Source organism: Myotis yumanensis, unplaced genomic scaffold (assembly GCF_028538775.1).
Source record: "Myotis yumanensis isolate MYYU_CA2020_CCGP unplaced genomic scaffold, mMyoYum1.0.hap1 SCAF_6, whole genome shotgun sequence".
Taxonomy (NCBI): Eukaryota; Metazoa; Chordata; class Mammalia; order Chiroptera; family Vespertilionidae; genus Myotis; species Myotis yumanensis.
In genome coordinates, this window is record NW_027223757.1 from 37,495,535 (window position 1) to 37,507,875 (window position 12,341).

A 12,341-nucleotide genomic window follows, 5' to 3' on the forward strand; every position below is an offset into this window, starting at 1 on the left:
AAAAAAGTAGAAGACAAATAAGCACAAGTAAAATTAAAGTTCAGTGCTAAAAGGATCTCAGTGTACCCAAAACATGATGTTGAAAGGAAAAAAGTGCTTAACAGACAAGCTATATATACAAAAACAGGAAGATATCAGCTAGAGAAGAAATATCTTGACAAAATTAGCAAGCAGAAGTAATCTTATAAACCAGCACTCATTCTAAATGAAATGTTTTAAATGACAATGGGACATTTTTAAATAACATGCTTAAACCACATAAATGTAATGAATCCCACTCCCACTCTTAAAGTTATTTGGTTTAATGGCTAAAACCACTGCTCTTTGTGTTTTCTAATCAATTATTAAATATAATTCCAACTCTAATGAATAGATCTTTAAATCGGTAGTACTTCAATATAATTCCTTGGGTTAATGAGAAAATTTAAGGTTTAATAGGTGGTCCATGAAAGTGTGATTATGCCTTTTGGCCTGATTAGTAAGTATTCTTTCTACTAAAATCTATCCTTTTTTATGAATTGGCTAAATTTTTTCAAGACAAATGATTAATTAGGGAAAACACTTGGATCCGGATAGCAGGTAATTTGAGATTTATATCCTAAATTTCAAAGACAAAAGAATGAGGTGTGATTTTCTTTTTCAAGAAACTTATGTTGGAGAAACAAACATTCCTCCCCTTTGCTTCATCCCCACTGTTTCCAGACCAGCCTTTTCCCTTGCCAGAATCGCCTCAATACCCTTCCTAACTCATCTTCCTGCCTCCAGTTTTGCCTTTTCCAATATATTTTGCTAAACCTTAGCTGAAATGCAAATTTGATACCATTCTACTCTTTAAAATTTGAATAACTCCACAGTATACGTAAGAATGAAATGTATCTCCCCTAATGACTCTTTAACACAGCATGTCAAACTAAAAGGCTAACACGGGCCAAATAAACAAGGTTTAGTTTATGTGGGTCACAAAAAAACAAAAGCTTCAATTTTCATAGAAATGTAGGTTTATTTCGATAGAGACATGCTGAATACAAAGGGCTGAAATAAATGAGTAATCCTATCTAAAAATAGACAAACATGGTAATTGACCATACCTTCGCTATGCCTCCCATTGGCTAATCAGCAAGATATGCAAATTAACCGCCAACAAAGATGGCGGTTAATTTGCATATTTTGGCCGGAAGTGGTGGAGCGAAGAATGAAGGCGGCTCCAGCCAGAGCAGCGAAGGCTTGAAGGCGGCTCCAGCCGGAGTGAAGGCCTGGGTCCCAGGTGCCAGAGGAAAACTGGTGCCGGCAGCCAGGGGGAAGGGAAGGCCTATTGCACGAATCTTTTCGTGCAACAGGCCTCTAGTTATTAAAATAAGAGAACATTTTAATAAAAATTTTATTTTTTCTTGAACATTAACTTACCAGACACTGAATAACTGCACAAATTAATAAGTGTAACGCCAATAAACCTATTTTTCTTGTTCCCCACAAGCGAAATATTTCCTGTTGTGCACACCAAACAAGTTAGTCCAAGACTAATGACGTGGCAATCGGCTGCTAAAATATTCGCTGCTAGTGTTAGTGGAGAGAAATGGTGAGCCTGTGTGTAAGGCACATAAGGGAAATGAATGCAACACGATTATAGTAATCAGTCATTGAACTTTGTAGTTCATTAATAATTATGTATAACAGGATATTGTAAAAATTAAGTTATGAAATTTTTATTAAAATGTTTCTTACCATTATGTTGGCTGGGCCACATTAATATTCATTTTGGGCCTCGTGCAGTCTGGGGGCCTCGAGTTTGACATGCTGGTTTTAACAAGTCCCCCCTTAGGTTTATTTTTTTACCTAAACTCCATCCATTACTCTCCATACCCTCTGCTTCCAGACCCAATGAACTTCCTTTATTCTCCTTCCCTAATGGACTACTCTCACTCTCTCCCCTGCCTCTGGGCCTTTGAACATGCTGGTTTTGTTGCTTTGAACTCTGCCTTTACTCCCCCACCAAGAGTCTCTCCCTCCCTCCCTCCCTCTCCCTCTCCCTCCTCCTCCTTCCCTCCCCCTCTCTCCTCCTCCTCTCTCCTTACCAAGGCCTCCCTTCCAATTCCCTATGTCTTAGCTCAGATGTTTCTTCCTTAGGAAGCCTATCTTGACCCTAACTCCAAGTCTGGACTCTAATGCTTCATAGTTCTCTGCTCAAATGAGCTCATCTAACTGCCTCCAGTTTTTATGTGGGTGTATCAGCTTATTTTTTAGAATATCGGAGTTGAGACCATTACTGCTAATGACAGATGCAAAACCTCACTTTGCTACAGTTAAGTTTACCAAAATATTTTTAGAGGGAAGGCAATATTTCCAAAATAATATTACTTCTTGTATTAGATGTTAGTATTCTTCTTAGAAGAAATAAAATTTTGAAATAAAATGTTTAAATAGCAGACTTTATAAAATAGCTGCTGGCCTACATTGATAACCTGTGGTAAATATCAAAAGCATAATTCTTTCCAATTACCGTTCTGTACTTAGGATGGTCATCTTTTCAGCAGATGTTTATTGCATGCCTGTCATGTGCCTAGCACTGGGGGTTCATTAGGAGACGCACCTTCAGGACATCCAGTCTACTCAAGAAATGAAATCTTTGGAAAATACAAACTTTTTATTGAATAATTTTGTCAACATAAGAAGCATCCAAACCTGTAAAGAATTTTTGTGAGTTTATTTGAGCCAAACTGTCAACAATTGCAGGGAAGCAAAATCTCAACAGATTGAGATAATGCTCCAGAGAATGGCAGTTTCGCACCTTGTTTTATACATTACAATCAAAAGAGAAGATGCAAGTTACATAAAATCTATTATTGGTGATAGATTAGGAGGGGGAGGGGGAGTGGAAGAAAGCAAAGTGGGGAAACCTCTGGGATTAGATGAAAAGTAACACAGGCACATAGGTCTTTTACCTAAGTAGGTAAAGGATTGTTAACAGTTGACAGTTGACAATTAACATAACAATAGCAATGAGAGGATTTGTGGTCTCTGTGCCTTGGTTGTGCCCTGAGGGGTCTGGAAAAAAAAACACACACTAAAGTGGGAGTTACCCTGATATTCCAAGGGAATTTTATCCTAGATGTAAAAGACAATAGACTGGCTTAGTTAAGGTAAAGATTGACTTTTGTCCGGGAAGATCTTAGCCTAGGACTTGACTACCTGCCATAAACTGCTTTTAGTTAAAACGTTTTAATTTCATTCTATCCTTTGTGGTTACTTTAGGTCTCTGAGTTTGTCAGGTTAGCATGTGGCCCCTTTTTAATCCACGATTTGAAACAAAACATTTCCCAAAGTGAAATCTACAGTGATATTTTCAGGTCAATTTGTTGGTATTCCTGGTTACTATAGATTTATCTGGAGGCAACCTTTTTATATTGGAGAACAGAGTAACAAATTCACTGTACTGCTTTATTAAAATGAGCAGAAATTAGCATTCTTTGAAGAACTTATGTCAGTCTTTAATAGAGACCATAAAGGAATCTTGACATTTAATTGCTAGAAGGCCTTGGTAAATCACTAAATTAAAATATGTTTAAATTATTTTTCTTTTTACTTAAGGTGGCATTGAAATAAATAAGCTGAAACTTTCATTAAAATAAAAAAGGAATCCTAATTGGAACTTCCTAAACAATTTTAGTATATGCTTCTTCAATAAATATCAAGCACTAAGCATCAAACACTATATGTATACAGTTTGCAGTTTTAATTTGCACTTAATTATTTTAAACCATTTTTGGGAATGCATGCTTCATTAAAAAATAAAAAGGTAAGCATTCTCCATTTTGCAAATGACATATTTTAATGTCACAAAGAAGGTTATACCCTACTAGATAACTAACCTGACTATTTTATTCCTTCCAGAAAATAAAATCACAGCCCAGCTCTTCTGGAACCAGTCATCATTTTCACATACTTCCTTCATTATCTAACTACCTTTGTAGCTCACAACCCCATACAAGAAGCCCATTTGTGTTTCCTATACTCATCTACAATCAGTGTATCTTGGAGGGTACAGCTCATATTGCTGTAAATTGGATGATTTGCTAGGTTTGTTTTGCCTGTTTGTAGCTGAGTGGGCATTTGATTATAATGTTTGTTTTTGTGGCTGTGCTCAGAACTCCCTCTGAGCTTGGAAGCTTCTATAGCCTTTTCTTCTATGCTATTAGCCCAAAATTGCTTTTCTTGACCAGTAAAAATACTTTGGATGCTTTAACAATTTATAAAAGTAGTGTATGAGCACAAACATCTTATTTATCTGGGAAGATAAATAAAAAGTATCCATTTTTAACCTGCTACTTTAAAAATATGACAGTTTGAGCAAAAGGAGTAACTTAGTATTGTCTGAGACATTGTAATTTCACTTCTAAGACTGAAACTTATTTTCATTTGTAAGTTCTGGTTCTGTGCCTGTCAGAATTTAAACTCCATTTGTTTGCTTCTGTCAGATGTTCCAACTTTTTTTTTAACCTGAGCATGTAAGCTTTTGAAAACCATAGGGCAAACATGCAAAAAGAGTTCTAATTTGGGAGTTGATTTTTAAAAGTTAATGGAGTCATGTAAGGAAATAGTATTGACACAAGATTTGAGAGATTTGCGTTCTGGATCCAACAATGTCAGGTTTTTGTGTCCCTTTATAACCTATATTTTCTCAAAAATTTCATCGGATTTTTAGAAATTCTTTCTTTAGAATCCAAGGCGCTTGTGAGGGAACATTAGACATTTTAAAGCCTTCGAATTTACTTGAAAAGAAAAAAGAAAATTCAGAGATCTGCTAACCTTATCTGTGTAGGAGAGTGATATTTATAGTTTCTATATAGCTTACCAAAAATCAATTTATATTGAATATAGGCAGGCCATGGTCCTGTACTTCTTCCTGAGTTCTGTGGCCCATTCTGCGTTGTTTGGGCATTATTGGAAGGGAAGAGGGAAATTTCAGTGGTTTATAAAATGTAAAATGAACTTGATTCCTCCTCTTGGTGTGAGGGTCAGTCTAGAGAGGCTGGTTGCTGCCTGGCTCTAGGTAAAAGGACCCAAGCGGGTGAAGGGAGGGCAGCTCTCGGCTGCTGGTCCTGGGGGCAGGCAGGGGCAGTTCTCCTTTCAGTGAAGCCTGAGGGCTCGTGCTGCGGTGCACGCTCACCTCCCAACCGACTGTGCCGCCCGAGTTCCGGACCTGAGCATTAGCTGCTCTGGGGAGCTGGCCCCAGGAGCTTGTTTTTCGCTGGGTTGGTCAGCATTGGAACCGCCCGCCAACGCCCGCCCCTCCGCGCTAAGAGGGCGGGGCTCCAGGGCGCCGAGGGTCCGAATTGGTGCTCGTGGCCTCCAGGCGGCGGAGTGACAGCGGGGCTGGGCGGAGCGGCTGGTTGGTTCGCCCCGCCCCTCCCCGGCCCGCTCTGCCCCCGCGGTCCGCGCTGCCTGAGCTGCTGCACCCCGAACCCCGGCCGGCCTGCCTCCCATCCGGCGCTCGCCTCCTCCGAGCCGCCCAGGCCACTCTTGGTGACCGCTGCCGTCTCGTCTCCACGCCGACATGCGCCTGGCCACCGCCGCGAACGAGGCATACACCGCCTCACTGGCCGTCTCGGAGCTGCTAGGCTGCAAGCAGTGCGGCGGGGGCCGCAGCCAGGACGAGGTACGGGCAAGGGGCCGGTCAGGCGGGCGGGTGGCCCCGCGAGCTGCCTGGGCTGCAGGGTGGTCGTGTGGCTGCCCCACTGACTCACCCTAACAGCTTCAGAGAACGCTCCCCCGGGAGGTCGCCCTGAAACAACCGCCTGCGCGGCGGGGGCGTCTCGGCTGGCCTGCGGCCCCTTGGGTGCAGGGGCGGGCTGTGATGGAGGGTGGAGGGGACATGCTTTCCACGCCGGTCCCTGGGCAAACACTGCCGGCCTGGAAGAGACACCTGCCTCGGTCATTTCATGGAAGTCTCCGGCACGTAAATAACATTGCCTCCTGTGCAAGTCTCCACAAGTCAGAAACCGAACAAAGCTCAGTCTCAGGGAGAACAGCCTGTGGATTTTTCCCCCTAGGCGTCCTGTCAAACCAGATTTTTCAGTGACCCCTCACTCCCTTTGCCTCCTACTTAGAAAGAGAAAGACAAAGGAAAAAAAATACATTTCAGTCAGTTAAAAGATGATGTTGCCTAGAGTAGGTATGTTCTGCCAGCTCCATAACGTTATGCACAACGTTTACTCTTATTACCATCCCTTTTGTGCCTGAATGGGCCTTCAGAAAGAGCCAATTGTAACATTTTGTATTTTTCCTAAGTGGTTGCAAATAGGGCACCATTTGAGAATTACTAATATAACTTTACAATTTTAACCTTTGAAAGAAAGGCTTTGGTTCAGAAACTAACAAGGGACAAAATAAGTAGACATTAAAGTTTGCATTGAAATCAGATTGCAATATATTGCCTTACTTCAAGAAATCTAAATGCAAAGTAAGTTCTCTGCAGCTTTGCCCACTAAAATTACTCAGTTTTAATATTCATAGTATTTTAAATGGAATCTACATTATGAGAATACTTAATATTCACGGAAACTTAAATGAAGACATTTTCTCTTGAAGGTTGTATGTAACAGCAAATACTGTTTCTAGATTTTAACACTCGTGGATATATAATATGCTCCTTGTTTACAGTTAATGCAACAACCTAAAAAAAAAAAGAACCACACAAAACAAAACAAAACTCTTATAACTTGCTTTGGAAACTTTACCAAAGAGAAAACACCGTGAAGGTGTTCAAGTAGCATTTATTTTTTGTTTGCAGGCCATACAGATATTTTCTCATTTTGAGAAATGAACCCCAATAATTGTGCTTGAATACATTTGTTATTTCTGGCTATATTTGTGAGGCAGAATCCTGGTTCTTACCCAGATCTAGACTCCCTAAATACAGCCATGTAAATTAGAAGATAAAGAGATACATTTTAGCTTTCACATTGATTTTCTGTGGTATTATGCCCATGGGATTGTGTTTGGGAAACCAGGAAGCATTGTATAGTTGTATTTCATTTTTAACACATCAAACATCTGAGAATATAAATTAGGAAGCACTGCTTTATTGGAAAATGATTTACTTTGCAAAAGAACTAACATAACTCTTTCAAATAGCAAGCTTCCATAGTGCTTTTATATGAAACACTTCCAGGAATGAAACTTCTAACTATAGTATATAGGGCACACCTAGGGACCTAAGGCAGCCTTACAAATCAAGTACTTTGACGTCAGTGAGTGTTTATTTTATTAGAATCTATATATATAAAAGCCTAAGTGACTGAACGACCAGTCACTATGACACGCACTGACCACCAGGGTGTAGATGCTCAGCGCAGAAACTGCCCCCCCCCCCCCCCCAGTGGTCAGTGCACTCCCACAGCCAATCTCCCGTGGTTCCTCCACTTGGCCAGCCAGCCCCGATCGGCCCCGATCACCAGTTAGGCTGAGGGACCTCACCTATGCATGAATTCGTGCATCGGGCCTCTAGTGTCCTATATAATAAAAGCCTAATACGCTAAGTGTCTAGTCGTCTGGTCGGCCATTCAACCAATCAAAGTGTGATGTGCTAAGGTCACTCAACCGCTCACTGTGACATGCACTGATCACCAGTGGACAGACGCTCCGACCAGTAGGTTAGCTAGCTGCTGGGGCCCGGCCAATCGGGATTGAGCGAGACGGGCCGGGCACACCATGGAGCCCTCCCACCGTCCCTCTCTGGCTGGCCAACCTCCTGTGTACCTCCCAGACCCCGATCATGCACCGGTGGGGTCCCTCGGCCTAGCCTGTGCCCTCTCTCAATCCAGGCTGAGGGACCAACCAACTCCCCACCCCCCAATGCAGGAATTTCGTGCACCGGGCCTCTAGTAGTTCATAAGTGACCAGACACTAGAAAATGAGGTACCTTGAACTTTACATATTTTTAAATTTTCTAGTAGAGTAAATGACAATTTTAAAAGAAACACTATAGTATATTTTGTTGTAGTAGGAATATTTCTTTATAACACTTCTAGATTTCTTTATTTCTATTTAAATTTATTTTTATTGATTTTAGAGAGGAAGGAAGAGGAGAGAGAGCTAGAAACATCAATGATGAGAGAGAATCATTGATTGGCTGCCTCCTACATGCCCCCTACTGGGGACTGAGCCCACAACCTGAGCATGTGCCCTTGATGGGAATCCAGGAGGCTCTATCCACTGAGCCAAACCAGCTAGGGCACTATGTAAAATTTTTGAATCTCAAAAGGCTAGCACCCAGCTATAGACAATGATTCTCCTTAAGAAGGGGGAGTGGGGTGGAACTTTCACTTTTACACAATATATCTTTGCCTTGTTGAAATGCCTCAAAAAGCACATACTCCAATTAATATCAATGTTGTGGTTATTAGTATTAAAGCATCTGTACAGTTTTAAGATGTACCAAGTGCAGTGCGAAAAATATAATGATTCAAATGATCTGAGTATTTTAAATTTTTAACTAGTTTTACAAGTAGGTAGATGCCATAGCCAACAAATGCTTTCATTTGTGGCAAATTCATTCTTTCACTTAAGAATATTTACATAGATTCATAAATGTATCTTTATCAAGTTTTTAAAAATCTCATTAGAATAGTACTTTTATACAGTGATATATAGTTTTTCTGTGGTACTCTCAACATTTGCTAAGAATTTTCATACTGTGAAAGTTACTATGTTAGTAGTAGACACTAATGATACTATGTCGGAGATTTGCAGCAATGTTGTGATGGTGGAAACTTGCTATCTCTTTCAAAGATGCTGATCAGGAGAATTGTTGAGGAGAGGACTGTTAGTTCCCGTGTTAGTTTTCCCAGCCACACCTTTACCAAGAGCCAATGATGTTTATGCTGTGATTAGCATCTACATCTGTTTTTTCAACAAGGCTACTTTCTCTTGGCAGTTTTGCTTCCTAGAATCTGGACTGGACAAAATTTTATCTAAGTCTATAATTCAGTTTCTTACAGATACAGATGAAGTAACCTTTAGGATGTTATGAAATGCACTTAGTTTGGCTATGATTACCCTATTGAAAACCTGCAGTGTCTATTTTGGATCAATTCCTGCCAGAAAATAGGGTAGTAACTAATTTGTCATGTAACTAAGAAAAATTAGTGTTTCAAAAGTGAGTTTTCCAGAAAATTGAAACTTTCAACCTTTTAGAGACCAAGAATACTATTACATAATAATAGTGATATCTAAAAGAACCTTTAAGCTATCAAAAACTCTTAATGAGGCTCAATAAACACTACCTCTAACCAGACTTCCTGGCTGTTATCAGGACAATTACCATGTTTACTTTTCCCAGAAGTTAGAACTCAATTTGTGTGCAATGGAAGGCTAGATAGAATCAGTGATCTGCTTCCCACCAGTATCTGGACTAGGATAAATTGGAATGCAATCCCATGGCTCATAACATGTTCTTGTATCCTTCTTAGGTACCTAATCGATTAACTGAGAGAGAAAACAAAGGACATCTTTTGAGTCCTCCCTCCAAATATTAGGAAAATAATTGATGTGAAGTCTAGAATAGTAGTAATTGTATTTCCCAATATTAATATTGACCCTTTCTGTTGGGGAAAGACTTAATTTTTTAAAAGCTGTCCATCTCTTCCCCTTATCTTTTTTTTTCACTTCCTCTCTTTCCCCCTACCATTTCCCTTTTTGCTTTTACAGAATGTCACAAACATCTCACAATTTCTTCAGCTTAGTAGGAAATTGACCCTCATAGCCCAAGGGTAAAATTCTGTTTTACTTAGAACTAGCCTTAGGTAAAACAATGAAATTGTATTCTTGAATGTCAGACTCCTTTTCATTTTCAGTTTTTTTCTGTTCTTCTGTCCCCTCTTCTTTTTTTAGATTCATCTTTTTGTCAAACTGGTACCTCATCAAGGAATGGATGTGATCTTACACTAAGAGGTTATTAGCATAATGAATCTATAATCCAGTCCCAAAAATGTTGGCTTTTCTTTTTTTAAAAATATATTTTATTGATTTTTTTACAGAGAGGAAGGGAGAAGGATAGAGAGTTAGAAACATCAATGAGAGAGAAACATTGATCAGCTGCCTCCTGCACACTCCCTACTAGGGATGTGCCCACAACCAAGGTACATGCCCTTGACCGGAATCAAACCTGGGACCCTTGAGTCCACAGGCTGACTGACGCTCTACCCACTGAGCCAAACCGGTTAGGGCAATGTTGGCTTTTCTTAACATCCTGTTTTAAAATGCACCATCTTCCCCTTTAAAAGAATTTATGTCCTAAGGAACGGGGAGGAAGGGTTTGGCCAATGAAGGCAAGGAAGAGGGGAGACAGTGATACCAATATGGCCTCTAAATTCCTACAGCTGTATGGATGGACTTACAGAGACTTGAAAATTACATAGGACTGTTGGCAAAGACCCTTGCCATAACTATAGAACTGGAAAACTATTGTTTTATAATATTTTGGTATATAAACTATACATTTGGTATAAAAATAAAACCAAAATAATATTCAACCTCTTTGTTTGAGACCCATAAGCTATCAATCTGGTCTCATTAAAAAACTTTATTTATATCACCTACAATATGCTGCTAATATATTTATAGAATAAAGTCCTAGAAGTGGAATTGCTAAGTTTTCCCCCCTCTCCTTACAAAGAGGAACATCCTGTATAATAAAAGGCTCATATGCAAATCTGTGGTTGATCAGCGGAATGACTGGTTGCTATGATGAGCACTGACCACCAAGGGGCAGACACTCAATGCAGGAGCTTCCCTTTGGTAGTCAGTGCGCTCCCACAGAGGGAGTGCCACTCAGCCAGAAGCCACGCTCATGGCTGGCGAGCACACCGGCAGCACTAAGGATGTCCAACTGCTGGCTTAAGCCGGGGAGTGGGCCTAAGCCAGTAGTCGGATATCCCCCGAGGGCTCCTGGACTGTGAGAGGGTGCAGGCCAGGCTGAGTGACCCCCTCCCCCCAAGTGCAAGAATTTTGTGCACCGGGCCTCTAGTAATTATATACTTTGCTTTTTTGCCCCCACATTCTATACCTTGGAGATCATTTAAAGCCAACCCATAAGGAACTGCCTCATTTTGTACAATGCATGTTATTCTAGTCCAGCAAATTTCAGCAGTGTGCTGCAATAATTTTAAAACAATCAATACCCTACTATTTAAATAGTCAGGGGCACTGACCTCTTTTTCCCTTAGATTGTCAAATAAAAAATGACAACAGCCAACACAATAGCCATCTGGTGTGAATGAATCAAAATTATACCTATTTTTTTGTCAGATCGTCAACAAATATATTTTTTTGGTGTGCTGCAGAATTTTAGTAATTAGTTTATGTGTGCAATGAAATGAAAAGGGTTAAAAATCACTGTTCTTGTCTATGTATTGACACAGTCCTCTGTTGATGAGCATATCTTGTACTTTTAGGACAATGAATGTTACAGTGATTATCTTTTAATATACTATAACATTTCACATATGTAACCTTGATGTTTAGGATGGAATTGTTGATTCAAAAGATATGTGACTGTTTCATTTTGATCATTATTACAAACTAGAGGCCTGGTGCGCGAAATTTGTGCACTCAGGGTGCGGTCCCTCATCCCAGCCTGCGCCCTCTTGCAGTCCAAGAGCCCTCGGAGGATGTCCAACTGACAGTGGGGAGTGGGCCTAAGCCAGCAGTTGGACATGCTTAGTGCTGCCGCAGAAGTGGGAAAGGCTCCTGCCACCACTGCTATGCTCGCCAGCTGTGAGCCTGGCTTCTGGCTGAGCAGCGCTCCCCCTGTGGGAGCACACTCACCACCAGGGGGAAGCTCCTGAGGTGAGCGTCTGCCTCCTGGTGGTCAGTGCATGTCATAGCGAGCGGCTGGGCGGCCTTAGCATATCATTAGCATATTATGCTTTGATTGGTTGAATGGACAACCAGACAACTGGACACTTAGCATATTAGGCTTTTATTATATAGGACTAGAGGCCCGGTGCACAAAAGTTTGTGCACTCGGGGGGGTCCCTCAGCCCGGGCTATGCCCTCTTGCAGTCTGGGACCCCTCGGAGGATGTCCACCTGCTGGCTTAGACCCGCTCCCTGGGGGATCGGGCCCAAGCTGGCAGTCAGACATCCCTCTGGCAGTCCAGGAGCCCTCAGGGGATGTCCACTTGCCAGCAGGGAGCAGACCTAAGCTGCAGTTGGACATCCTTAGTGCTGCTGAGGAGGCGGGAGAGGCTCCCGCCACCACCGCTGTGCTGGCAGCCATCAGCCTGGCTTGTGGCTGAGCAGAGCTCCCCCTGTGGGAGCGCACTGACCACCAGGGGGCAGCTC

General features: G+C 41.4%; 2 protein-coding genes across 6 annotated transcripts in view; one reads left to right on the forward strand and one right to left on the reverse strand.

Annotated features, from left to right (window-relative positions):
- Positions 1 to 12,341, forward strand: part of SESN1 (sestrin 1) — a 125,781-nt gene that overhangs the window by 67,547 nt on the left and 45,893 nt on the right. The window contains exon 1 of one of the 5 annotated variants that reach the window (XM_070417966.1): positions 5,466 to 5,653. The exons of 3 other annotated variants lie outside the window; for them this stretch is intronic. In XM_070417966.1, the coding sequence (XP_070274067.1) occupies positions 5,552 to 5,653 (102 nt within the window). In that variant the 5' untranslated portion in view covers positions 5,466 to 5,551. Of the gene's footprint in view, positions 1 to 5,465; positions 5,654 to 12,341 lie in introns of those variants that run through there. One more of the 5 variants, XM_070417968.1, reaches the window with a different exon arrangement.
- ARMC2 (armadillo repeat containing 2) overlaps positions 1 to 12,341 on the reverse strand; it is a 142,318-nt gene that overhangs the window by 2,323 nt on the left and 127,654 nt on the right. The window lies entirely within an intron of this gene.